The 24,032-nt window shown below is 55.3% G+C and overlaps 6 protein-coding genes across 6 annotated transcripts; 1 reads left to right on the top strand and 5 right to left on the bottom strand.

Moving 5' to 3' along the window:
• Window positions 1-349: 349 nt before the first annotated feature.
• MONBRDRAFT_20835 (uncharacterized protein) lies at window positions 350-4,107 on the bottom strand. The gene is made up of 15 exons (XM_001745153.1): window positions 4,006-4,107; window positions 3,778-3,907; window positions 3,608-3,669; window positions 3,398-3,522; window positions 2,957-3,215; window positions 2,780-2,865; window positions 2,555-2,643; window positions 2,304-2,461; window positions 1,979-2,181; window positions 1,761-1,833; window positions 1,618-1,674; window positions 1,325-1,527; window positions 1,106-1,196; window positions 878-955; window positions 350-769 (listed from the first exon to the last, which is right to left on the bottom strand). Exons 1-15 carry the CDS (start codon window positions 4,099-4,101, stop codon window positions 611-613), a joined length of 1,869 nt encoding a protein of 622 aa, XP_001745205.1. The 5' UTR covers window positions 4,102-4,107; the 3' UTR covers window positions 350-610.
• A 1,211-nt stretch (window positions 4,108-5,318) lies between these two features.
• Window positions 5,319-6,689, bottom strand: MONBRDRAFT_24887 (uncharacterized protein; the record flags this gene model as incomplete). The annotated part of the gene is made up of 3 exons (XM_001745152.1): window positions 5,319-5,804; window positions 6,369-6,460; window positions 6,578-6,689. 3 exons carry the CDS (start codon window positions 6,687-6,689, stop codon window positions 5,319-5,321), a joined length of 690 nt encoding a protein of 229 aa, XP_001745204.1.
• A 705-nt stretch (window positions 6,690-7,394) lies between these two features.
• Window positions 7,395-10,258, bottom strand: MONBRDRAFT_7694 (uncharacterized protein; the record flags this gene model as incomplete). Its single annotated transcript, XM_001745151.1, has 8 exons — window positions 7,395-7,724; window positions 7,867-8,148; window positions 8,267-8,893; window positions 8,998-9,056; window positions 9,173-9,261; window positions 9,379-9,460; window positions 9,556-9,912; window positions 10,018-10,258. The coding sequence occupies 8 exons, from the start codon at window positions 10,256-10,258 to the stop codon at window positions 7,395-7,397; spliced, it is 2,067 nt and encodes a 688-aa protein (XP_001745203.1).
• A 2,106-nt stretch (window positions 10,259-12,364) lies between these two features.
• On the bottom strand, window positions 12,365-13,574 carry MONBRDRAFT_16657 (uncharacterized protein; the record flags this gene model as incomplete). Its single annotated transcript, XM_001745150.1, has 6 exons — window positions 12,365-12,439; window positions 12,603-12,665; window positions 12,790-12,848; window positions 12,968-13,003; window positions 13,133-13,322; window positions 13,428-13,574. Coding segments are annotated over 6 exons (570 nt in total), but the record flags the coding sequence as incomplete, so codon positions are not given.
• A 5,170-nt stretch (window positions 13,575-18,744) lies between these two features.
• Window positions 18,745-20,613, top strand: MONBRDRAFT_7692 (uncharacterized protein; the record flags this gene model as incomplete). The annotated part of the gene is made up of 5 exons (XM_001745312.1): window positions 18,745-18,822; window positions 18,951-19,141; window positions 19,275-19,374; window positions 19,519-19,622; window positions 19,719-20,613. The coding sequence occupies 5 exons, from the start codon at window positions 18,745-18,747 to the stop codon at window positions 20,611-20,613; spliced, it is 1,368 nt and encodes a 455-aa protein (XP_001745364.1).
• A 255-nt stretch (window positions 20,614-20,868) lies between these two features.
• On the bottom strand, window positions 20,869-22,342 carry MONBRDRAFT_20830 (uncharacterized protein). The gene is made up of 6 exons (XM_001745149.1): window positions 22,263-22,342; window positions 21,984-22,177; window positions 21,822-21,912; window positions 21,629-21,743; window positions 21,423-21,553; window positions 20,869-21,314 (listed from the first exon to the last, which is right to left on the bottom strand). Exons 1-6 carry the CDS (start codon window positions 22,313-22,315, stop codon window positions 21,194-21,196), a joined length of 705 nt encoding a protein of 234 aa, XP_001745201.1. The 5' UTR covers window positions 22,316-22,342; the 3' UTR covers window positions 20,869-21,193.
• Between the last annotated feature and the right edge of the window lie 1,690 nt (window positions 22,343-24,032).

The following is a 24,032-nucleotide window of genomic DNA, read 5'->3' as shown; positions in this document are numbered from 1 at the left end:
CCTGACAATCGGAGGGTCGTCAACGCAACCAGGAAAGGCGGTGCTGGCCGATGCAAATTCAAGGACAGGTCCAGCCGTGGGCCCAAGGGGAAAAGCAAGGGGGGAAAATGGTGGGAGGTAACACAGCTCCCAATGCTCCTTCTTAGGAAAGGGACAAGGCCGAGAAAGCAAGACACACATGCATGCATCTTGCCCATCGCAGCAGCAAGCTTCTTGGCGTCGGGCGTTTGGTGAGCTGTTCCAGCGCCATGCCGCGCATTCCTGTCTGGCGGACATGGAGTGCCTTTCCCTTGGGTACACACAAAACAATTATCAGCATGTCAGCATTTCGATTCACGAAGTCTTTTTTCTCTCAAAATCAATTCCATCCACGTCGGGTCAACCCCGGATTTCAACCTAGAATCAGAAACATTCAACTTCAAGATGGCAGCACCCATGCCATCCTTCTCTTGCCACGGCACGATGGAAACGGGGGCTAGCAGGCCTGACAGACGGGCTTCGAGGCTGCCGCAACTCGCCAAGGCTGCAGTGAGCGTCCGAGGTGAAAGCAGCATATGGTTGCGCCGAATCAGGGATCAGGGTATCAGGGTATGGCGCGACGGGAGGATGCCTATTCGGTGATAATGGTGGTAGCGGAGGAGCTGTTCTGGCTGGAACGGCGTGCTGGTGTCTTTTGTTGGTTGTGCCACATGTAGGCATAGTATGAGTTGCTATCTTTCAGCAGCTCCTCGTGCGAACCAGACTCGGCCACACGTCCGTCAATCAACACCTGGTCAGGTAGGGCACGTGGTCGCGTGAGCAAGCTCCGAGAATAAAGAACCAAATTATCAAGTCGCCAAAGAAACAAGAGGACGAAATAGCCATAATGAGGACGTACAAAGATGATGTCTGAATGCACAATTGTCGAGAGACGATGCGCCACGGCCAGCATGGTGCGGTCGGATGCCAGGCTCTCCTGTTGACGCAGTATAGCGTTCGTCATGGTGCAAGACGCAAGAGTAAGATCAGTCTTGGCCAACTCAGGACCTCACAACAATGAACAACAAATGAAACGGGTGCTACAGTCATGCATGCCATCATCAAATGTCTTCACGGCAGCCCATACCACGGCACCAAGAATATTGGCCTCGGTAATGGCATCAAGAGAGCTTGTTGCCTCATCATAGAGGAGAATTGGGGCATCCTTCAGCACGGTACTATCCATGAGATATGACCAAAAGTGGACAGGTGCCAACCACGCCCAGTGTGAGTCACAACGGCTATCAAGATGTGCACAATTGCGTTTGCAACACGCCTGCAGAGCCCGGCCGCCAGCAGGCCGTACCGCGCGATGGCGACTCGCTGCTTTTCACCGCCGGACAGCTTGAGTCCGCGCTCGCCCACTTGAGTGTCGTAGCCGTGGGGCATCCGTTGAATGATGTTATGAATGTCTGCCGCGCGGGCAGCTTCCTCCACCATGGCTTGGTCAGCATTGAGGTTGCCATAACCAATGTTGTAGCGAATCGTGTCGTTAAATAGGACACAGTCCTGTGACGTTTGTCGCCCGTATCACCCGTGAGCAAGACATGTCTCCATCCCAGGCGCACACAGGTCGGAATACAATCGAGGCGTCCTCACTTGGGGGACCACACCGATGGCTTTTCGCAAACTCTCCAGAGTAACATCGCGCACATCCTAAGGCACGGGTGCGAGGAGGAGGAGGACTGAGAATGTGTGCTCTGGCTCGCTCCAACATTGAGCGGTAAGGAGGGCAGACGCACCTGGCCGTTGATGCGGATGACACCGTCGGTGGGCTCGTAGAACCGATACATCAAACGCAACACTGTGCTCTTCCTGTGCACGAGCAAGGCAAGGTAAATAAGAAAAACAATTTAAAAACAAAGGCGGAGGGCGATGAGCCACAGTCCACCCACGCAGTATATCGCCAACGCCCATGAATAGATCTCAAAAGAACGACATCTCTTGGCGCAGTCCATACCCTGATCCGCTGGGGCCCACTAGCGCTGCCTTGTGGCCAAAAGGAATGCGTAGTGACACATCCTTGAAGATGGGTGACCGCTGGTCGTAACCAAAGGCCACGTTTTCAAACTCAACAGCAGGAGCTTCGCCTGACACATGGATAGCGGGTGCCTTCTTCAAAATGTAATCGGGTAACATCAACGGCTTGGCCTTGGGCGAGTTCTGCAGTGCGCAATACCACCCGTTCAGGTGAGGGCCAACGAGGTCTGATGACTACGCTTCGGTTGTGTTGCCGGCCCTCTGATGCTGAAACACAACGGGGGAACAAGGTTCAGGCAGCGCACCGATATTTTGGGTTTGAGGGCCAAGATGTCAAAAAGAGTGTTGAGGTCAATCAGGGATTGCTTCACCTCACGATACACGGTGCCCAAGAAGTTGAGAGGCATGGCCAGCTGGAACAAGAGGCCGTTGACCATGACGAGATCACCCACGCTGACCGCTCCTGTAAAACCATGTGTTTAAAAGGAAGCATGAGCATGACGCCATGCGAGGGCAGCAAACGACGCTCGCGGGCGCCGGCATGGGCAGGGCACACCTGTTTGGATTTGGTGAGCTGACATGAGCATGACAGCTGTGAGCCCCATGCTGAGCACTGCATTTTGGCCAAAGTTGAGCAGCGCCAAACTGTGGCAGAGCCCCATCCGCCCAAGCGGCACAGCCCGATGCAAGTATACGATTCGGACGTTTGTGCAGAGGAGGTGTCATGAGTGGCAAAGCGCAGAACGAATTCGAGTGCCAACTCGTTGATAAAGAAGCCTACCTCGTGGCTGTTTTGAGAGAGGCATGCTCGTATTTCTTGAGCGCCTTGTCGTAACGTTCGGCTTCATGGGTTTCGTTTCCAAAGTACTTTGAAAGAGGGTCAAACAGAACAGTTGGCACCATTGTCAACAAGACGCGCTCTTGCTGAACTAGCGGGATAGGACGTCGAGAACCTCACCTTGACGGTTTCAAAGTTAAGGAGCGAGTCAATGGCTTTGGCGCCCCCCTCGTTCTCGGCTTGGTTCATTTCCTTACGAAAGCGCGTGCGCCACTGGGTAACGCCCACGGTGAAAGCGGTGTAGGCACCAATGCTGGCCACTGTCACGGCCGCAAAGGCGGGGCCACAGTTGTAGGCGAGCAGTCCAGCCACCATGGAGACCTCCAGAATAATGGGGAGCACGTTGAAGACGAGCGAATTGAGGATAAAATTAATGCCCCTGCCCAGCCAGGTGCGAGTGACCACGGCGGTGGCGACGACAAAGGATGGGTTGCCCAACGTGCGCGTGTAGGTGAGGAGTGGTGCAGAGCGGCACCGCAGGATAGTCGCCAGCTGGGCTGGCTCAGCAGGAACTTGAAGCAGGCAGGGCACAGGAGAACCCCTGTCGTGAGTGTGACGCACCGTGAACCTCGATCAATGGCGCGCGATAAGGCACCGGTTTGGCGGGAGAGATGATAATTGAGATCCAAGCCATGCAGTTGAAGAAAGGTTCTCTTGGCAATGTGGCGAATGCCAGCTTGAGATACCTAAGACAAAGCAAGTGAGTGCTACCACCCGCAGCAGAAGGCCCTGCGTACAGACTGCGCTGTGACGGGGACGAGCTTCCTCGACCTTGGCGAAAACGGCACTGCGTAACTCGTTGAACATTGAGGCACCCGTGCGCGCAATACCGTCTGCGAGAGCCGAGGGGTGTGTGGTGGATATGAGCCACCCAAAGATAAAGATTGTCAGGAGAACAGCAGCAGCGAGCGAGCCCGCCATGTTGGCATTTATTCACGCACAGCCGATCAGCATGGCTCCGGCCGAGGTGAGGAGGGCAAACCCCACAGGCAAAGAGGCCATGGTGGCGACAGGGTCATTGAGGATGTCCACGGCATATTTGAAGAAGAAGGGAACTTGCACATTCAGAACCTGGGCGGAGTGGTCATGGTCAGTCACGAACCCGCCAACGATGCACGAGGATGTAGCATGGACCATGCTGGCCAGTGAGTTGAGAGACGCAAGCATACCTTGGAGCCGACCAAGAGACCAAGGGCAGCTAAAACGCGGAGTTTGAGATCCGTGCGACCGGCGGGCCAAATGAGTTTGAGCAGCCCAACGAGCATGTCCCGATTGGAGGTGGTGCTCTCGGCCACAGGCTGTGTTGCAGGTGCACGTGCAACGTGTAGAGGCCCAAGACGCAAGCCGTGGGCCGCAAGGGAGAAGATGAGCCAGTGAGAGCGGGAGCGATATCAATGGGATGTGGTGGCATACCCTGTTCTTCCCCCACCCCAAGACCGCCAAACCACCACGTACGTTGGCAGAGCGCAATGGGCTCGGGGACTTTGTCTCGGCCGCTGCAGTTGTGGGTTTGGGAGCTTTCGCGTCAGTGCTGGCCCAACGACGGAGAGGTTGAGGACGCGAGGCCGTTCCGAGGCCCTTGGGTGCGGGAAGGCCAGGGCCGCTATGACGGTACCACCCACGAGCTTCACGCAGCCAGGTGCCCGTCGGCAGCTGGTTGCGAAAGGCAGAGCGCAGCAGCAAGAGGGTCATGGTGGGTGTTGGCGAGGAACTATGTTCGGCATTGAAGCGTACGTGCGTGCTGCAAATCGAGTCAAAATGATGGGGTCGGGCAGAGCAGGAAAAGAACAATGCAATGCAGGATGATGGTCAGTATGACGGAAGCGGGCTCTGCCTTGAATCGGGTGCCCAACGGGCCTGGTCGGATGGTGTGAGGTAGGGGAGCAGCAGCAGCGCGCCAGTGTGTGCAAAGGCTCGCCGGTGCACCCAGCACGCCTGTTGCCCTGTTCCCCCGGGATAAGGACAACCCCCTACCACTTTCCCATCAGGCCGGCAGGCACGCCAAAAGGCCAAGCACTGGAGCAAACACCAGACACGCACCCAAGTGGTCGGAATCCTTCTGCGCGCACAGCTGTCGCTCATCCAGCCACACACAGCTGCCGTCAAAATGATGATCACATAAGAAGACAGCAATAAGAACGTAACACACACACACACACACACACACACACACACACACACACACACACACACACACACACATAGAAAGTCAGAAAAAAAACGAAAAAAAAACGACTCATGATGATGAACGGTGGCCAAATTGTTTGAAGTGGGGGGGGGGGGTTGTCTCTCCATCCTTCGCTTGTTCCAATCCAGCTGTTGTCTGCTGTCTGTTGTCTGTGGCTATGACTGGGGATCGCGGCCGGTGGTCGGTGTGGCTCAAAGGAATTTATGGGTTGCACTTATTGAATTGGAGAGGCCGATTACATTTCGAAAAAAAAAACAAAACAAGCAAATCGGATTGGACGGGTGCTGCTCTGAGCTACTGTGGTGGGGGAACCGGGCGCATTTGCTGAACAAGTAGGGCCAAGTCGGTGAGCTGGTCGTTGTGCACGCTTTTGGGACGGCAATTGTCACGATCAAACCATGGCAAGTGAGCCGCCATCACGTCATCGGCCTCGGCACAGGTGGCCACCCCAAGCAAAGGCTGCATGCCGTTGCGCAAGAGGCGTCGTGGCGTCGTAAAGAGGTGGCGCAGCACGTCCTCAAACACAGCAGGATCGACGGCTGGCGGCTCAGGCTTGGACTCGAGATGCACCACCATGGTATCAACCCGAGGTTCAGGAACAAAGACATTGCGCGGTAGAAGGTAGCCCGGTGACACATTGCAGTACTGCTGGACAAAGGCTGAGATTTTGGCTCGGTGCAGCGAGTTGGGAGGCGCGAAGAGGCGCTCACCATACTCGCGCTGGAAGATGAGGGTCATGGCCAAAGGTCCATAAGCCGCCAGCCCCTCCCGTCGCGCAGCCTGACGTACCAACATGACCAGCAGGGGCGTGGACACGTTAAAGGGCAGGTTAGCCACCACATGGATTGGCGGCATGCCGAGCGTGGAGGCTGTGGGCTCGGCCAACGGAGCGAGTGAAGTTGCCTCTGCCATCAGCTCTGCATAGTCAAGTTTCAGGGCATCTCCATACACAACTTGGCACTGCTCGGGCCGTGCTTCGGTCAACATCTGGCGTGTAGGCGCGCGAGCACCAGAGGGATGAAGGATGCGACAAGAGGTGAGAAGAAGGGTGAAATGAGGCAGAAGGAGTCGACCAGGCATGGCTTTTTTTCAAATTGTTGGCGCGTATTGACTGGCCGACGCGTGGAACGAGTCTGCTGCCTGGACATGCGAGGATGACATACGTCAAGGAAGGGAGCGAATCGGCGATCCTTCTCGACGACAATAACCTTGCGAGGATCACGCTGGCTCCACCGCACGTAGTCGCAAACCGGAAGGCGCCCGTGCCAATCAAAAGGTAGCGTGAGGATCAAAGACATGCCGCACGCCGAGGCGAGAAAGGCGTGACGAGGCAACAGTGCTGACCTCGAGGATGGCACGGGTGAGACTGCCGGGGCCACCACCAATCTCCACAACAACGCGGTCGCGCAGGTCACCGGCTGCGCGCACAAATTTGTCTACCATCCAACGAAAGCCGTGCCATACCCCCGAGTTAACAGCAGCGCCCATCGAGGACTCCCGCACAGCGCGCCTAACGCGGCGCCGCAACTCCAACCATCACAGGTAGCACATACCAGCACACGGTTGATGGAGAATAAAGTTTTGACTGAGCTTTTTCTTGGCTCGGACATTAAAAATACGCAGCAGCTCTGGCAAGCCAGGCATCCTGGGCAACGGGCGCGCCATGCTGTCACAGCTTGCTCTGCACCGCCGCTGAGCACTGAGCACTGAGCACCAGGCGGAGCAGGAGCTACAGTTGAGGCGAGTGACAACGTGTTTGCTGACAAAAACGAAAGTGACTGCCTTCAATTTTTTTTTTTTTTTTGACAAAGAAAGGTGCTCAGCGTGTGTGTCTGTGTCTGTGCTTGAACTGAAGAGAGAGAGAAAAGAATAGGGGATAAGTGCGCATCAATTAAGTGTCCAAACACAAGGTTTAGTCGGAAAAACAGGCACACAGAGTGGACAAGCAGAGAACCACGGGGTCGCACGGCGCCCAAGGCCCAACCCTTGGCCCCTTCACAAAGGTTCATTTGTGAGGGAGAGGGAAAGGTCCAGCTCTAAAAGCCTCTGCTGTTTAGAGTACAAAGCTTCGAGTACAGAAATATGGCTGCAAGCCACTTGCTTCTTTCCTCCTGACAATCATGGGATGTGACATGGAAACGACAAAGGACAAAAAACGAGTCGTCAAACTTTATGTATGGGGGGAAGCAGCACCTGGGTGGAGTTTGCGAGGAGCGGAGGACCGTGAAGACCCTCACAACCTCGCTCCTGGTTCCGACCAGGGTCGGGGTGAACAGGAAAGTCCAGGAAAAGCTCTCAGTGGAGAGGGGTGACGACACCACCGGGTCGTCGGTGACACGGCGTTCCAGCAAGCCACAGACGGGTGCCAGATTACTCGCTGAGCTTGGGCAGGTTGGGAGCCGTGCCGCGACGACGGGCCAGCGTTGACTCCTTGATGTTACCGAGCGAGGGCACCTCGGGGTTCGGGTTCATGGCAGAAAAGGCGGCCTCAACGGCGTGCTTAACCTGGTTGATGGTCGAGGGGGAGCCCCGACGGGGAGCAATGCCAGTCGAGCCGTGGGGCATGTGCAGCCACGTGTGTCGCAGCAACTGCGAGGCTGTGATGCGCTGCGCGGGGTCGGCCTGCAGCATGCTCAAAATCAGCTGCTTGGCCTCGTTGCTAATGTGGTTCCAGCCCTTTTGCTCAAAGTCAATCGAGCCCTAAGATTGATGAGAAGCCAGTGCCGCCAACGTAAAAGCACATGTCAAGCCGTGGTGAGCAAGCACAGCGGGACAACGGAAGCAACCACAAAGGCGAGCGCGGCACATGGACTGCAGCGAGACGAGCGCCAGGAAAACTTACGCCGGTGATGCGGGCCAAAATCTTGTCTGATGTGTCACTGGGCGCAGTGGCAAAGGGCGGATAACCAACGAGGCAAGTATGCAAAAGAACACCCAGGGACCAAATGTCGCAAGCCTTGTCATAGCCCTGACGCTTCAGCACCTCTGGTGCCACAAAGTTGGCCGTGTAGCAGGGGGTCATGAGCATGCCGTTTTCTGCCGTCAGCTGCTTGGCAAAGCCAAAGTCGGCAATGCGAATACTGTCCACGTGGCGGTCTGGGCTGGCATACAGAATGTTGGATGGCTAAAAATTGCAAGTGACCATGATAGCAAAGGGAGCAAAGGATGGTTGATGCAGAAGTGAGCTGAATGGAGCCCAAGACACCTGGACAAAAGCTGCACAAATGAAACAAAGATCGTACCTTGAGGTCGCGGTGAACAATTCCCTGGCTGTGCAGGTACTCGACCACCTCGCCCAGCTTGCGCATAATCTCGGCTGCCTCCTTTTCTTGCAAACAGCCTTGCTCGAGAATGCGGTCAAGCAGCTCGCCGCCGCGCAACATTTCGGTGATGAGGTACGCCTTGTCGCCGTCATCAAAGACCTCGTGCAACGTCATGATGTTGGGATGACCGCCATAGCGGAACAAAATGTCAATCTCCTCCTCGGGGTTGCGCTTGGTCTTGTCAATGATTTTGACGGCATACTCGACGCGAGTCTGCTTGTGAATGGCGCGCTTGCAGACGGAGAACGTGCCGGCACCCAGCACTTCTTCGAGCACCTCGTACTCAATGGTAGGCGGGCCTTGGCGAATCTTGGGATGCAGGTCGGCGCGGAGGGGGCGGATGGGGCGACTGCGTGGTACGTCTTCAATGACCGAGGGGGAAATGTAGCTAAAGCCACGGAACATTTCCACGTGATTGGCGCTAGGTGGAGGCACGGGCGAGTCGACTGCCGCCATCTTCAGAAAATCGCGATCAAAGTAGTGGAGGTCCTCCTGGCCAGTAAGATTGGGCTTAAAGGGAGGCTCGAGCTCCTTGCGGAACAATTTCTATCGTCATGTCACATCCGCAGGCATTGGCATGCAACACATTGAGGCAGGTGACGAGAACACCGGGATGGCATTCAACGGGTCGGCAAGCAGGTAAAACGCACGTCAAAGTCGATGGTGGCGAAGAACGGGTGCTGCTTGATTTCATCCGCTCCGTTGTAGCCTACGTGTCAGGAACGGCAACATGAGAGCACGCAAACCCGATGACCTCAAGCTAGCACTGAATAGACCTGATCTTGTGCTCCCGGCAAACGACGACGCACAAAGCAACCCACTCACCAAGACGGGCTGATGGTACGCGCTTGAAGAGCTTGCGCAGCAGTGACTGGGCTTCGGGTGACAAGTGCTGGGGCATTGACAGACGTGCCCTGACCATGTGCAAGGGGCAGCATGTGAGTGTTTTGGGCAGGATGGCGAGAGCTGGGAAGGAGTCGGGAGGCGTAGCACGGGGAAAAAAAAAGCGCCAGCAAAAAGGCAAAGCATACTTGAGAATCATCTGCATCAGGGTCTTGCGGTTATCCGAGTCAAAAGGCAAATCGCCCGTCAACATTTCGTACATCAGCACACCTAGTCAAGGCAGCACAAGAGTGAGGAGGAGGGCCCGGCGGCGCATTGAGCAAGATGGTCTGCGCGTCATCAATCAGGGGCAGAAATGCACGTACCAAATGACCACCAGTCGGCACTGGTATCGTGGCCCTTGCGATTGATGACCTCGGGGGCCATGTACTGTTGCGTGCCGCAAAAGCTGTATGTTTTGCCACCTTCTTCCGTGTACTCCTTGCAGAGACCAAAGTCGGTGAGGGCAATATGGCCACCGGCGTCGAGAAGAATGTTCTCGGGCTTGAGGTCACGATAGATGATGCCAAGGTTGTGGAGGTGCTCGAGGGCGAGCGCCAGCTCTGCCAGGTAAAATTGCACATCCTTCTCCGTAAACATAACTTCATTGGAGAGGCGGTTGAACAGGTCACCGCCGCGCAAAAAGTCGAGAATGAGGTAGACCTTGCCCTCTGTTTGAAAAGCTGCGCAAAACCAAAGCCATAAAAAAAAAATCAGGAGCCTTTGAGCCAACAGAAGGTTTCCAGCGCCCGAAGAGCGAGAAGGGAGTGGCACGAGGTAAAACCGACCGTAATGGAGGTGTACGATAAAGGGATGGTGGATGGCGGCGAGAAGGTCACGCTCGGCCTTGGTGCGGAAACGATCGCGGACTTTGAGTGAGGCTTTTTTGAGGACCTTCATGGCATACATGGTTCCGGCATCATGACCATCACGCTTGCGCACGAGAAAGACACGGCCAAAGGAGCCCTGGCCGAGAACTTTGAGGAGATCAAAGTTTCCTTGGTCGACATGGTCGTTTGATTCAGTCATGTTGACGTTACGAATCTCGACTTCAGTGCCTTCCTGGCCTTCGGCGCCATGAGGCGGCTCCATCTTTTCGGGAGGCTGAAGAGGGGTCGCGCAACAGAGTGAGTGCAACAAGAGTGAGAAGGGGTTCGACCAGGGAGGTTTCGAGACGGCTGTGAGAGAGGAGGGCTTACCGCGCTGGCTTGAATAAGTGCAGGATCTTCGCCTTCAAGCACGTCGTCGTTTTGAGTGCTGGCAGCATCAAAGAGAAAGCCGACGGGGTTGGCCAACGGCATTGTGGCGGGGTCTGGTGGCGTCACAAGTGCACCAAGTGCAGATGGAAAATGACAAGGACCGGGTCGGATTGACCACGTCGAATGCCCACAAGGGAAGATGTGTTGGGACAGATACGTCGCTTGAGCGCGTGGGAGGGGCGCAGCGGCAACGAACGGCCACAGTCTGGACTCGTGAAACCAGTTACGGGCGGAGGCCTGCAAAGTGGTTAAGGGAAGCGTTGGGAAAACAGCAAGGAACACAGGGGTCCATGTATCATGAGCATCACACAGAACCAGAACGTGTCGATGGCACAAGGAAGAGCGAGTGTTGTGAGGGTAGGAAGCGATGAGGTGACGACAACGCTGCCAAACGGAAAATTGCGTGTTTTGCTGAGAGGGGAAGGAGGGAAGGAGGGAAGGAGGGAAGGAGGAGGGGTTTGAGAAGAGGTGGTGGAGGCGGAGGTGTGGAGGCTTGCGCTTCTGTGTGTGAGAGGGAGGGGGGGTGAGGGGGATGCGCGCGCGTGTTTCGCATTGAGAGCGTTGATGGCGCCTTTTCAAGTTTGATCGCCCACGCGTTGAGTTTCTGTGCGGCTGGTTCTTGCGTTGCAAATGAAGGACAGTTAAGAGCAGAACAAGGCCAGAGTTGTAGACCATACCTGCCAAAAGGGGGAACGAAGAGCAGCGGCGCGATGCAGCGCACGAGAGAGGCAGAGGCAGAAGAGAGAGAGAGACAGAGGGAGAGGGAGAGGAGTTGTTGCCTCTTGGAGTGCAAAAAGAAAATTGACGCCGCTCTCTCTCTCTTGTGTGTGTGTGTGTGTGTGTGTGTGTGGACTGCGAAAGGGAGGAGGTGGGTGGAGAAAAGGGTCTTAAAACGACTGCCATTCGACACGGCGTTTGGCAACGTCGCTTATCATGGCTCCCAACTGCCATCCAGTTGCATCTTGACAGCAAATTTGACCTTCACCCACACCTCGAGGCGCCGCCATTTGCACCGCGCCATCTCACCCCGACCGCCGCCTTTTGTGGTGTTTCGTTTCGGGACTTTCCCGCGCGAGCCCTCCACTGAACACACACACTCTCTCTCTCTCCCTTTCCTTTTTGTTTTCTTTTGTTTGTAAGATTGACCATGCACCCACACACACACACACACACACACACACAAAGAGTCGAGTTGGTCAAATAAAGCAGCACATGTATCCTCGCGTCAACGTCATTACGGGTCAGAGTTGCGCATGTGACGAGAGAGGGTCGAGAGTGTTCCTGAGCCTTTTGGACGATATATACATAATGACCCCCCTGGCTGAATCAGTCAAATGTCAGATAAAAAAGCTTCTGTTGAAACAGAAGAAGAAGGAGACCGTTACGTCCATATGAGCCTTTTGGTGCATGGGCAAGCTGGTCGGGGTACGAGGGGGGGCATGCGCAACTCTTGCTGTGTCCGTGCCCCACGGAAAGGGCATCGGGGCACATGGGGGGAGGTATGGTTGGGCTAGAGCAAGTCATTATGAAGTCGCCATTCCAAATCTTGCGACTGCTGTCTTCCATGCCGCCCTCGTCGCGCAAGTTCCACCGATGATTGGTTATTTCTTTGAGTTCTTGCATTGGCCTGACCAGACCAACTGCTCCGTGCCTTCTTTTTTCCATCAAAACAGGGCGTTGCCATTTGTCGAAACCAGGACGTCCCATCTTGCCATGACCATCATCAATAAGGATAAGAATAAGGAAAGAAAAGAAAAACCTACACTGTCAATTGGCTCCAGTGTGTGTGCCGAGCGCGCTACGATGGCATGATCAACCAACCACCCGGGACTGAATCCCGTGCTTACACACACGTTGGCAACTAAAATACACCAAACTAGAGCATGCCAAACCCTTCTGAATACTGAATGGCCTTCTTCAGTAGCTGCTCCAACTTCTCCTTGCTAGAGTACTGTTCGCGATACACCACAATCCATGACATGCACAATGCGCAGCAAGCGCCCGGTAGTCAGCGACAACGACAACGACCCAGGCGAGGTTCTGCGCAAACAAGCATTGGGCCCCTCGTTGCTTGCTTCGGAAAAACTAAACAAACAAAACAAAACGCCGCTTACCTCTGGGATCATGAGAGCGTTGAAACAGGTATGGGAGGTGGGCAGGCGCTCCGAGTCCGCGCCCTATGGGAGTAAACGTGCCAGCATGAGCAAGCCCTTGAAATCGGGCCTCCATTCTGCCTCTCTTTGTTAGTGCAGCGACTGAGGATTCAGACATGAATGAGCCCCACAAGAACGAAATCCTCACCTGCTTGGCAATGATAAACTTCATCGTACGCAGGCCGCCAACCGGCGCACGCCGCGTTCCTATTGCCACCCGGCCGTCAAGAAGTTGGGCGCTATGTGTAAGCAGTCGCTGGCGCTTTGATGTCCGAAACCTGCCTCACCGCCATCGAGTCAATGTGCGACCTGCCCGAATCACGCACCTGTAGTAAACTGCAGGAAGGCCCGCTTTTCATTATCTGTCGGGATGAGAAATGATGTGCCACCAACCAAGAGCAAAGGAAGAATACCATGAGATATCGCGGCCCCCGTCCAGCATTCTCAGACCGAGTCACGGGAACAAAAGCAATTGCAAAGGTGGGACCGACCGCTGAAGTTCAAGGCCACTTCCCAAAACCACTTGATAACTGGGCTGTTGGCATTGTAACCGCCCTCATACCGCGCCACCTCGCGCAGCTGATTGAGATCCAAGTCCTCCAGGCCACAGATCAATGCCCGCATCTCCGACACATCAATCATGCGCAAGGTCGCCGACTGAGCCATGACGGTCATAAAGCCCTCCCTGCAGACACACCTGGGTTGTAAGGCCAAGACGAACACAGAATTCCGCAATCGTTTGCAGGGACAACACAAGCTCCCCCACACGCCGTCACCCGCGCTCACGTACTTGAACGCAGCAAATTGATGCTCAACGCTCACGTTAAGAACCCAGTCCGTGTACAAGCGCACAAACTCATGCTTATTGGCTTGCGACAACGACCGCTTGGCCCCTCCCGGGCACAGCTCGTGATGCTGCTTCTCCCCAAACACTGGAACCAAGGCAGCCGCCCAGCAGAGCAAGCCCTGATGAGAACATCAATCGTCCAGCTGAACCAAAATGGCGCTCTCCCGAACAAAACCGCCAACATACCCTCAAATTCGACAACAAACTCGTAGGGAAATACATCGTAAATGTCCTCGCCGTCATATTCCAGCAACGCGCGGAAACCATCGGCCAGCTCTGGATCCACCTGCACCGATGCCCCATCCCCGCACACCGCGGGGTCAGACGCGCAAAAAGCAAACAGCAAGCATTGAGTTCAGCTGAAGCTACCAGCCAACCACCCCAAACCACCAACCACCAACCGCCCGCTCCCTTGCCCTCCCCCGAAGATACAAAGCCAACAAAAGACGGTCAGCCCGCATGGAAGAGCCAAAAGATTTACCTCGCGCAAATCTTCCAAATCTACGCTTTGCTCTCGGAGCTGTACCAAACATAACAACATGACACACGGCTTATGAGGTGTGCTATCTATATTTCTGCGATGGTGGCTCTCCCTCTTGATGCCGTGTCGCTGGAGTCATTGCGTACACGGGCACAAACCTTCTTGTAGACGGCGTCGGGAAAGTGTAAGTCTAGAATCACATTGTTGTAGAGGGCGACGCCGAGAAGCAGCCCAAGGAGACTAAATTCTTCTGGTGCTTCGAGCGTGTGGCCATTGAACCAATAAAGGTTTGTCTTTTCATTGTGCACAAACATGCCATAGTTGGGGTCGAAGAGCCCCGCCAAGAGAAGCTGGAAAAACTCCTTTTGCACGCCACCTTCATCAATGCCCTGTGTCACAGTCGGTGATGAGTTGGCATTGTGCAGGACTAGCTTGGCGCTGCCTCGTGCTCCGGTCGACACGGGATGGCAGTCGCAGCAGCAGAAAATGGAGTCGCAGACGGGCGCAGCACGAACCTCCTCGCCAACAAATTCCACTCGAAGCTGGCGGCGCAGCCGATCTGGGTCTGTCAAGGCGACTGAAGACAGACTTGTGATCGCGTCGCGCACCAGAAATGCGCGCCGCACCGAGATTTTCAGGTAGCGACTGTCACGGCCATTGAGCATCATCTGCAGCGGATTCAGTTGCTGCTGCTCCAGCACGTGGGCGACCTTGTTCTCGACACGAAAAAGCTCCGACTATGGGCACAGGGCCGAGATGAGTGCACTTATGGAGCCAGCCGCACCTTTGAGGGAGCCGATGAGCCCGAGCCAAACCTTGTAAGCGAGTTCGAGAATCCAAGGCGCCATTTTTGCAAGCGAGTATTGTGCCTTGAGTCTACAAGCGGGTGCGGCCAGCGAGGGGCCAAACCATTCAAGCGCCGCCAAAAGGAAGTGCGCTGGGGATACAAAGGCATCATGGTCTCACGTACGGCGAATTGAGGTTTTGCCAGGTCACAAATTCAATCAGCGGATCGAGTGAAGTGGTTGTCACGGCCTCGTTGAGAAACTCCGAGGCCGGAAGGCGGCATGAAGAAGAAGGCGGCGATGCTGCGGCACCCCCAGTTGTGGCACTTGCGCTCGTGGCTTGCAACCCCGACGCCTCACGCTGCGTGGGACTGGTCGGGACCTGCACGTCAACTGCTGGATCGTCGCTCGTGTCCAAGGCCGAAGGCTCAACCTCGGCCCGGGGAATCATGGCGGCTTCGCGCAGCGCTCCCAAGAGGCGAATGGCTTTGATGGCCGCCATGTCTTTGGTTACAATGTATTCGGGTGGCTCATGCTCGTCGTTGGCCGCACTGCCGACAAGCACTTGCACGGTAATAAACTGGTGTGTTGCCCGGACCCGTTCCAGAAGCACATCATCGGGAAGCCGAGCCAAATGGCGATGTAGCGCACGAGCCTCGACCACGGATTCAGGCAGAAGACCCCCCAAGGTGGGAACGATGCATTCGTCCGTGTCCGGGTCTTCGTACGCCGGCGTGAACATGAGCTGTGGTTCATACATGCTCGTGAGCTGGCATGGGAGACGCAGGGGTGGGCAGGCCCGCGAGCAATGGCATGTGGCTGGCGTACAATGGCAATCAGGTCAAAAACGTCTCGTTGTGGTAGGGCGCCCGTTTTACCAGGCTACACGTGTGAGGACGCCAGGCGCAGAGCATTCGCATCGATCAGCCACTGGTGGGGTTTGAGCAAGAGAGGGACCGGCAGAGACAGCAAAATGGGAGCAGAGACAGCAAAATGGGAAGGCCTCGAGCGAGCAGAACAAGCCGGAGCTTACCTGCAGCAGTTGCCGAGCCATGACGCCAACAGCGTTTTGCAGCTCGGCCACGGTGCTCTGTTGAAGACGCTGCCCATAGCGAAGAACCTTGTCCCAGGAGCAGGTGGCCGCATTGGTGTCGCGAAAAGCTTGCACAAAACTCTCTGCAAGCATCCCGGTCAAGTCATACCACGGGACCATGGCCAATGCATTGCTACGAGTTGGCCGTGGCCAACAAAGATGAAAGCAGGAGTATACCTGGTTTCTGAGCCAGTTGCATCAAGGCGTTTTTGTAAGCTTCAATCTGCTCCGTGCTCGCGTCGTCGGCTGAAAGTGACGCAGGCGAGGGCACCGACGAGGGGGGGCAGGTGAGGGCAAGGACGAGGACGACAACGAGTTGAACATGTCAATAAATAAAACAAGACAGAGCAGCACGAGTCTGATGGTGTACCGGGCAAGTCCAGGGGGTCCACGGCAGGGGCGGGGGGATTGGCACTTGCACTGGGGGGCTGACACAGAGCTTGAGTGCCAGCTTGTCTGCAGGCGAGCCATGAACACCGGCATTGAGGCGAGGCGCGAAGCGGCGCGCAGTAGAAACAAGGAGCAGACGTCAAATTGACAACGTCACGCACGCCAATTCTACAGCCAGAGTGAAGCGTTCATTTGGGCTTGGGGGCTGGACAAGGGCAATGAGGGTTGTAGCATCAGCAAACAGGTCAGGGCAAGGGGGGCGCCGAGGAGCGTGCGGCAAGATGCATGTCGAGCCAGGACACGTACAATGGTGGGGGTGGCAGAACGGGGGCAATAGCATGTGTGGGTGTTGGTAGGATCATTGCAGCCTACAATGCCCAGCCAGTGAGGGGTCCAGTCGCGGCCAAGACAGCATGCACACACATACGCGCGCGCGCGCGCATAAAACACGAGGCAGCTCGAAAGCACCGAGCAGCCGACGTACCATCCGTCATTTGATGAAAGTACTGCTTGACCAGCACCGGAAGCTCCGTGCTAGAAGCGGTACAAGCCAGTGTGAAGCAAGGACAGGATGCCAGACCGCTTGCAGAGGTCGAAGCCCGGCGCGCATGCCTCAACCCAGACCAACCTTGCTGCCATGATGATGGGCCCACGCCAGCGGAGTTATCAATCGTCCGCGGCTGGCGCGCAACGCACCACGGGGATGCACTCTCTTGGACAACCCGCGTCCCAGCACCCAATGCATGGACCAACCAGGAGCAACGTCCCAGTCCGTGGGGCAAGTCAAGCAAGCAGGCTGCAACCCGGCTATCGACCACCACTGCCACTGCCACCACCAGCAGCTACCAGTCGATGACTTTGAAAATAACAACAATAGCAGCAATTCAAAAGCACCAGTGTCTACCCTTAACGAATGACAAGCATCCATAAGAAAGCACACACACACACACACACACACACACACACACACACACACACACACACACACACACACACACACACACACACACACACACACACACACACACACACACACACACACACACACACACACACACAGGCTAACTAACCCTGTGTGTTGTTCCAGAAGAAGAAGGATGAAATATTTGTCAGACATAATAAATGTCAGAAAACAGGTTCAAGATGTAAAATACTTTATGTACCCTCGTTAACGTGTTGTCAATTTCAAATAATGTGGAATAGCAGCCGTCAGGATGAGAGGTGCTCGCACTCCGCACTGTCAAGAGACGGCTGCTGCTGGCTGTCATAGGTTGACCTTGAATGGGAATACACGGCTATGAGAACACCGGTCAGCCAAAAGCCGCTGTTTTGCTTTATTTGAGCAACCAGCTTGACACGTCAAAGAAGGTGTGTGATGGTGTACTTTAGAGGGTCCTCGCCGCCAAGCCCTACCCGCTGTGATGAATGGACGTTAACTGTCAACCACCCACCATCACGAGCTGGTCGTCAGGGCGTCCGCTCATCATGTTGCGTGCCCCAACGTCGTTCCCTTTGACAACACCCTTCAAACACCCCCCATCGCAGAGCATCCCTCTCCATCTTACATGACATGCATATCATGACATTGTGCTTCAACCCAAGAGACAGAGACAGAGACAGAGACAGAGACAGAGACAGAGACAGAGACAGAGACAGAGACAGAGACAGAGATTGTTGGAGAAGAGAGGAAGAGAAAATAAACAGAAAGAGAGAGAGAGTCATCGAGAGTCATCGAGACAGAGAGCGACAGAAAGAGAGAAAGAGAGACAGACTTCACTCAACAAACCAACAAACCAACAAAACAACAAAAGAAGACGGCACAGGACGGTTGCCCATTTTGTTGGTTCTCCTTGACAAGTGTGCTGCTGGTTGCTGGCGGCTGGCTGCCTCTGTCTATCCGATAGTCCTCTTTTGCGCTGACGCTTCGTGCTCCGTCGTTGGCATACGCGCGCGTGTGTGTGTGTGTGTGTGTGTGTGTGTGTTTCGGGGGAATACCTGCTGGGGTCAATTTTGATTTCCGTGCATTTGGGGGAAGTCTGCCGCGCCACTTTGGAACAAGAACGTAAGCTCATCCCGCACACTCGCACGCTCGACGTCATCGTCACAAAGTCGTCGTTTCGCTGCACCCCGTGACCGCGCTTGATCGCCATCACGGGGGCGTGGCTTCTCTTGTTTGCTCGTTCGTTCTCCCCCACCCCTCGTCACACCGATGTACCATCACAGCCGTCGGCTGCCATTTTTTTTCTTTTGTCTCACAGACTCTGCCCTATGAGCCAGCTCCGGCAGTCTAATCGATCGAATCCCCACGCTGCCTTTTGTGCCATCGCAGCCCTGGCCCCAAGGCCACACACCTCTGGCCAGCCTCAAACGGCGGTTTCTCCTTTGGTGTGCTCTTCTCAAGCATCATGTTGCAGCGAGCAAGTGTGGCGGGCGCCGCCTTTTTGCTGTTGAGCCTTGCTACTTATGCAACCGCAACAAGCAAGGTTTGGTTGGCCGGCGTCACCGCCATGCTCCCCAACGGCAACCGCCAAGTCCTATCCGACACGGCCTACTACAGCCTCTTTAGTGACATCAAGTCTATCGAGGTACGCCTTCATCAAACATCTCCACGGGCCCTCGTTCTTTTGCCCACCATGCGCCTCGCAACCGCCGTTCGTCCCTGGATGTCAAATCTCATCTCGCCACTCACCCCACTTTTTCCTGTGGTATGCAGGCCGCCTTTTACGTTTTGACCGAGGACGATGGTCAGACCTTGGCCCCCGGCTGCCAGCCATATCCGGCACCTACGAATGAGTCTTTCATTCTCATGGTACTGCGAGGCCAATGTTCTTTTGACGAGAAGGTCACGCAGCTAGCGACTCTGCCTAATGCTGTCGGGATTCTCATTGCCAACGATTTTGATGCGTAAGGACTGCTCTCCTTCTGCCAATGCCTCGCACTCATTTCTCCCCGACTTGGTGGTGTCGTCATCATCGTGCTCATTTGTTTTTTGAAACACACTTGTCTGCTTGTGTCTGTATGGATCGCGCGCGTGCAGGGATGCGCCGCCCGTCATGTCTGGCGAATCATCCACCGACATTGTGTCCATCAGTATCACGCAAGACATGGCTACCACCATCAAGCAGCTGGCTGACACGGTATGCGCCTGTGCGCCTGCTCTGCTCAAGCCAAACCCATGGGCGACCACTCTTCTCTTTCGGTTTTTTTTTTCTTCTTTTAATAACCCCTACGTTTTGACGTTGCCTTTGTTCGTGATGGCGTATGATGATCATCCATCGCAGACGAATGACTTGAAGGTGCGGGTGGAGCCACTGCGTCAGGTTGATCCCGATGACACGTCCATCGATCTAAGCAATTGGCTCTTTGGTCACATCATCGTCTTTGGGTGAGTGACATGTTCTTCTCATTTCCCTTCGTGTCTCTCCAACTCGCGCTTGCTGCTGCCCCCTTTGCCCAGCTCACCCGTACTGCCACCCTCCAGTGTCTTGGTCTTCGTTTTGAGTGGCTGTGTTTTGGGCACCTACTACTGCCGCTCCCTGCTTACACGTATGGAGCAGAACACGACACGCCGGGAGGTCACCAACATTCTTGACCGCATCCCCACCCGCGAGTTTCAGGGCAAGGAGTCCACTCAGGCGTCAGATGACACGCACGTGACCCAACAATCGCCTCAGAACGAAGGAGAGAGTTGTGTGGACCAAAGCATGCCTGCGTCGGCCGCCGCCGTGGAGGACGACGATGCTCTCTCCGTAGCCACAGCTACCACGGTCGTGGCCTCTGCTGCCGCGGCGTGTGACGAGGACGAGGAGCCCATGTGTGCCATCTGCCTTGCTGAGTTCGAAACAGGGGATGTCGTACGCACGCTCCCGTGTAAGCACGAGTATCACAAGGAGTGTTGTGACCCCTGGCTCACGGAGCGACGCACCTGCCCGCTCTGTAAAATCGATGTGCTCGAGGCCATAAATAGCCAGGAGAATGCGGCTGCGGCAGATGCTGGCACCCCTTCCACCCGTACCCCGCGCAGCAGGTGGAATCCCTTTGGCCGACGCGGCCAAGCTATTGACATTGAAAATCCGGCTCCCAGTCCGGCGCCCGTAGCCCCCGCGTCCCTTGGTGCCATCCAAATGGTGGGTTCAGAGGGAGCCTTGCCCATGACTGCCAGCGTTCTCCCAGCACCCGTGGCCGCCTCAGGTTCCTCGCCCAGCCCAATTCGAGGCTACGGGGCCATTGATGCCGGTCCGGTTGCCACATCACCGCGTCTACGAGCGCTGAGTGGCTACGATGTGCCCGAGGATGCCCAGTCACACAGCTCGATGGATTCATCCACCTCTCGTCGGCAGCTTCTGTCCACCAGCTCCGACGATTCTCTTCTTTGATTTTTTTTTTTTTTGTCTTTAATTTCTTTCCTTCTTTCTCTTTTTGGTTCGCAAACACCTTTTCCACTTGTCTAAAGCTATTGTGCGCGTCATCGTTTTAATCGAGCCCCTGTCTGATCGCTGCGTGTTCCTTTTGACCCTGATACGATATCATTATGTTAACAATAATATATCAAGGTCGCCAGTTCGTTCAAGAAATTCAAGTGTTATCCTTGAAACAAATTCTCCATCCGCCAGAGCTGGTTCCATTCCTTTCGGGCCATTGTTCAATTCTTCTTCTTCTCTCAGCTGACAAGCATCCACACAGGCAGGCATGCAGACTCAAGACAACGCGTGACCACGCTGGACTGCGAGAGTCTAGACGTTGGCGGTTTTTCCATCTGGTGGATAGCAACTGAACCGGGCTTGGTGCGATTCATCTCATGTGGCACTGCGCAAGTTTATGAATGGCAAAAGTTGGAATCAAGCGCGGTGGTGTTTCTCTAGCCAAGGCAAAGGACCGATGGAGTGTGGTGGCAAGTGAATACCAAAAGCACACGTCTTGATGGAGAATGCAGGTCTAGATGAAGGTAGCAAGCGATTATTGCTCGCGCTGTTGTTGGGCAAGGTAAGCCTGCACATAAAGCATGACTGCGGCTGGCTGGCCGAAAAATAGCGATGCCCAAACCACAACGTTGCCATACTGCGAGCCGTTGAAATGCCTGTTCGTATCACCAGATGGATCCGGGCATCGTGCAAGATGTGAGGGTTTGCAATGAACGCATAGCGATGGTGACCTTGGGCAGTCGGGCACAGGCGGTGGGGCATACCGATCGGCAAAGAGGGCCAGGGGCACCTGCATGGCCATGGCAGTAAAAGCCCACATGCGGAACATGCACAGAGGTACGCTGACGAGCAGCTCATGGAAAACGGCAGAGAGAAAGAAAACCGCCAATTGCGCCTGAATAGCAAGCGCAAACATGAGTCAGACTGAATGCGCGCGTGCCATGTCCACCGAGAACTCGAGACCACCCACCTGGAGCTTGGAGAACCCCTGTCCAACGAGTGGGCGATAGACGTGGCGCACGGCCCACTTGTGCACTGGGATGTTCCAATTCTTCCAAAAGTATGTGACGGAGGTGGCGTTCCACCTATACGCGAGCAGGCGTTTGTTATGAGCTTGTAGCCTAGGCACCGCAAGAGGGTGCGCTGCGGTTAGCCCGTCCTACCAGTCACGATAGAATTGGCGATCACCAAAGCGCAAAACCTCGCCCATTGCATTCAGCGTGGAATGGAAATACATGAAGAACAGACAAAGCCCTGTCGGTTGGCGGTCCGGTCATGAGCATCAGCATCGCCAGATCGAACATGAAAGGCGCGGTCTCACATACACATGAGGTTGTTGGGCAGGGACAACTTGAGGGCTCGGTCAATCAGAGAGAAGAGGGAAGGATGAGTCGTGTCCTTGAATGTATTCAGTACGGTAGGCTCGATCCACTGCTGCCCAATGCTTAGAATCATGGCAGACATGACCAGCATCTCAAACAATCGGCGCGCGAGGAACCGCCAGCGGATGCGTTCCGTCCTACGCGGCAAATACGAGAGCGCTCGCTGGTTGAGACCGGATCGAGGTGACGTGAAGTCGGGCAAGACGCTGTAACATGACCTACAGCGGGAAGTTGAGCTCGTAACACAGGGTTGGGGCCGCAATGAAATAGGCCATGTCAGAAGCAGTGAGGTTGTTGGGGTAAACGACAAAATCCGGGCGGCTATCAGGCTTTTCATCGCCTTTCTTCTTGAGACGATAGTGCTGCGGAGCCGACGCGAGCCAGGGCCACCTCACATTGAGATACGTATGCGTGTGTTTTGTTTCGTTAATCAGACAAGATACAAGGTACTGACCCGATTGACGGCAACGTAGGAGAACAGCTTCATCCAAAGAATCGAGGCCTGAAACATAACCATGAAAGAAGCCACAGGCGGAGGGTGCTCATAGAGAATAACAAGGACGGGCGCGATCAGGCCTCCAGTCACCAGTGCCATGTGAAAGCTAACAGTCAAATTCAAATTCCCACAAACATGCAGCGTTGCAGGAAGTGCGACGAGGTCCATGAGATCAAGAACGCTGACGAAGGAAATGGACCAGCAAGAGACCAGTCAGGAAACAGGACAGAACGCGAGCTTGACTCACGCCAGGCCCACTTTGGGACCGATGTAGTGTTTGGACAAGGCCTAGCGAGCGATAAAAGGATGGAGCCGGCCACACCCGACAAGATTTGAAAGGCAATGAGCATGGATGAGCAGACTTGGAAGGCTCTTTAGGCTAAAGAGTCGATGAGAAACCAGAGCCGTTCACCAGAACAAGTGAGTACCTTCTCTAGGGCGACAATCAGAAAGGGCACAATGTGGATGGCCACAAGGAGGAGCAGCACGGTTGTGTTGGTCATGTCGTGCAAGACCAGCAAGGTTTGCGTTGGCGAGATCAACAGGCCATATCTGTGCAGACATACCAGTCCGGGACGTGAGGGGTTGCCAGCCAATCGGTCCACGAGCGATGAAGGGATAAACAAGTCAAAACTACAAACTTTTGCAAGTTTTGAAACGCGATGCGCGCGCCGGACACGAGCTATGAACCACGAGTGATGGGCAATGTCCCGTGTCGTTGCGAAAAGTGCCACGTGCACACCCGAGTTAGTTGTGCCGCGGCCGCGAGATTTTGCTGGGCTAGGAAGCAAGCCACTGACCAGCATAATGATGGCGAGGTTGTAGATGCCACGATAGTTGGTGAAGCCCGATCGTGAGTGTAGAAGCGAGTCTCGAACGGCGTGCGCGGGCATTTCATAGGCCGGGATGCTCTTGCTGCGTCGGCGGAGAGGCTCGGCTGGAAGCACGTCGGCGATGCCCGAGGCACGACGCATGCGCTCAATCTCCTGGCGCAAATCGACATCATCATCCGAGTTTTGCTGTGCTTTAGCCTCCATTGATGTTTCACTTTTGGTGCGGCGATGCCGCGCGGTCGTGGGTGACTCCATTTTGCGAGCGCCGCAAAGCTGAACGATCAGGCACGAGACGGCTCCAGGAGCTTGAGGCGAACGTGGCCACAAGGAGACAGTCGCCCCAGGGCGCTGCTTGGCTTAGTCCTGAGGTGGTGTGGTGTTGTATCACGTGCACATCCAATACCGCCACCCTATGGTGATTTTAGCAGGGCAGAAAAACAACCCGCGCGGGTGTCTCACGTCAGACCTTGGCGCCGCCACTGCGAATCCCTTCTCCTCTTTTGCTGTTTCCTTTGCCTTCTTCTTGCTTCCCATCATTGACACGTGAACTATACAGCATCAAGGCTTCCAGCGTGCCAACTTCACCGTCCACTTGGACTGGTGTTGTCTGCAACGCCCACCACCATCCCGCCAACTCCCCCCCCCCCCCCCCCCCAAAAAAAA

Source organism: Monosiga brevicollis, genomic scaffold (genome assembly GCF_000002865.3).
Source record: "Monosiga brevicollis MX1 MONBRscaffold_8 genomic scaffold, whole genome shotgun sequence".
Lineage (NCBI taxonomy): Eukaryota > Choanoflagellata > Craspedida > Salpingoecidae > Monosiga > Monosiga brevicollis.
This window is presented reverse-complemented; position numbering and strand designations above follow the sequence as displayed.

Excerpts from the sequence above, each read along its gene's own strand:
- MONBRDRAFT_20830 (XM_001745149.1), bottom strand. The coding sequence starts at position 22,315 with ATGGCCTATTTCATTGCGGCCCCAACCCTGTGTTACGAGCTCAACTTC. Across the intron at positions 21,744-21,821 it reads CGCCAATTCTATCGTGACTG|GTGGAACGCCACCTCCGTCA; the intron begins GTAGGACGGGCT and ends GCTCGCGTATAG. Across the intron at positions 21,554-21,628 it reads AGGGGTTCTCCAAGCTCCAG|GCGCAATTGGCGGTTTTCTT; the intron begins GTGGGTGGTCTC and ends CTTGCTATTCAG.
- MONBRDRAFT_20835 (XM_001745153.1), bottom strand. The coding sequence starts at position 4,101 with ATGCTCGTTGGGCTGCTCAAACTCATTTGGCCCGCCGGTCGCACGGAT. Across the intron at positions 3,908-4,005 it reads GTCTCTTGGTCGGCTCCAAG|GTTCTGAATGTGCAAGTTCC; the intron begins GTATGCTTGCGT and ends CACTCCGCCCAG. Across the intron at positions 770-877 it reads TGCATTCAGACATCATCTTT|GTGTTGATTGACGGACGTGT; the intron begins GTACGTCCTCAT and ends CTACCTGACCAG.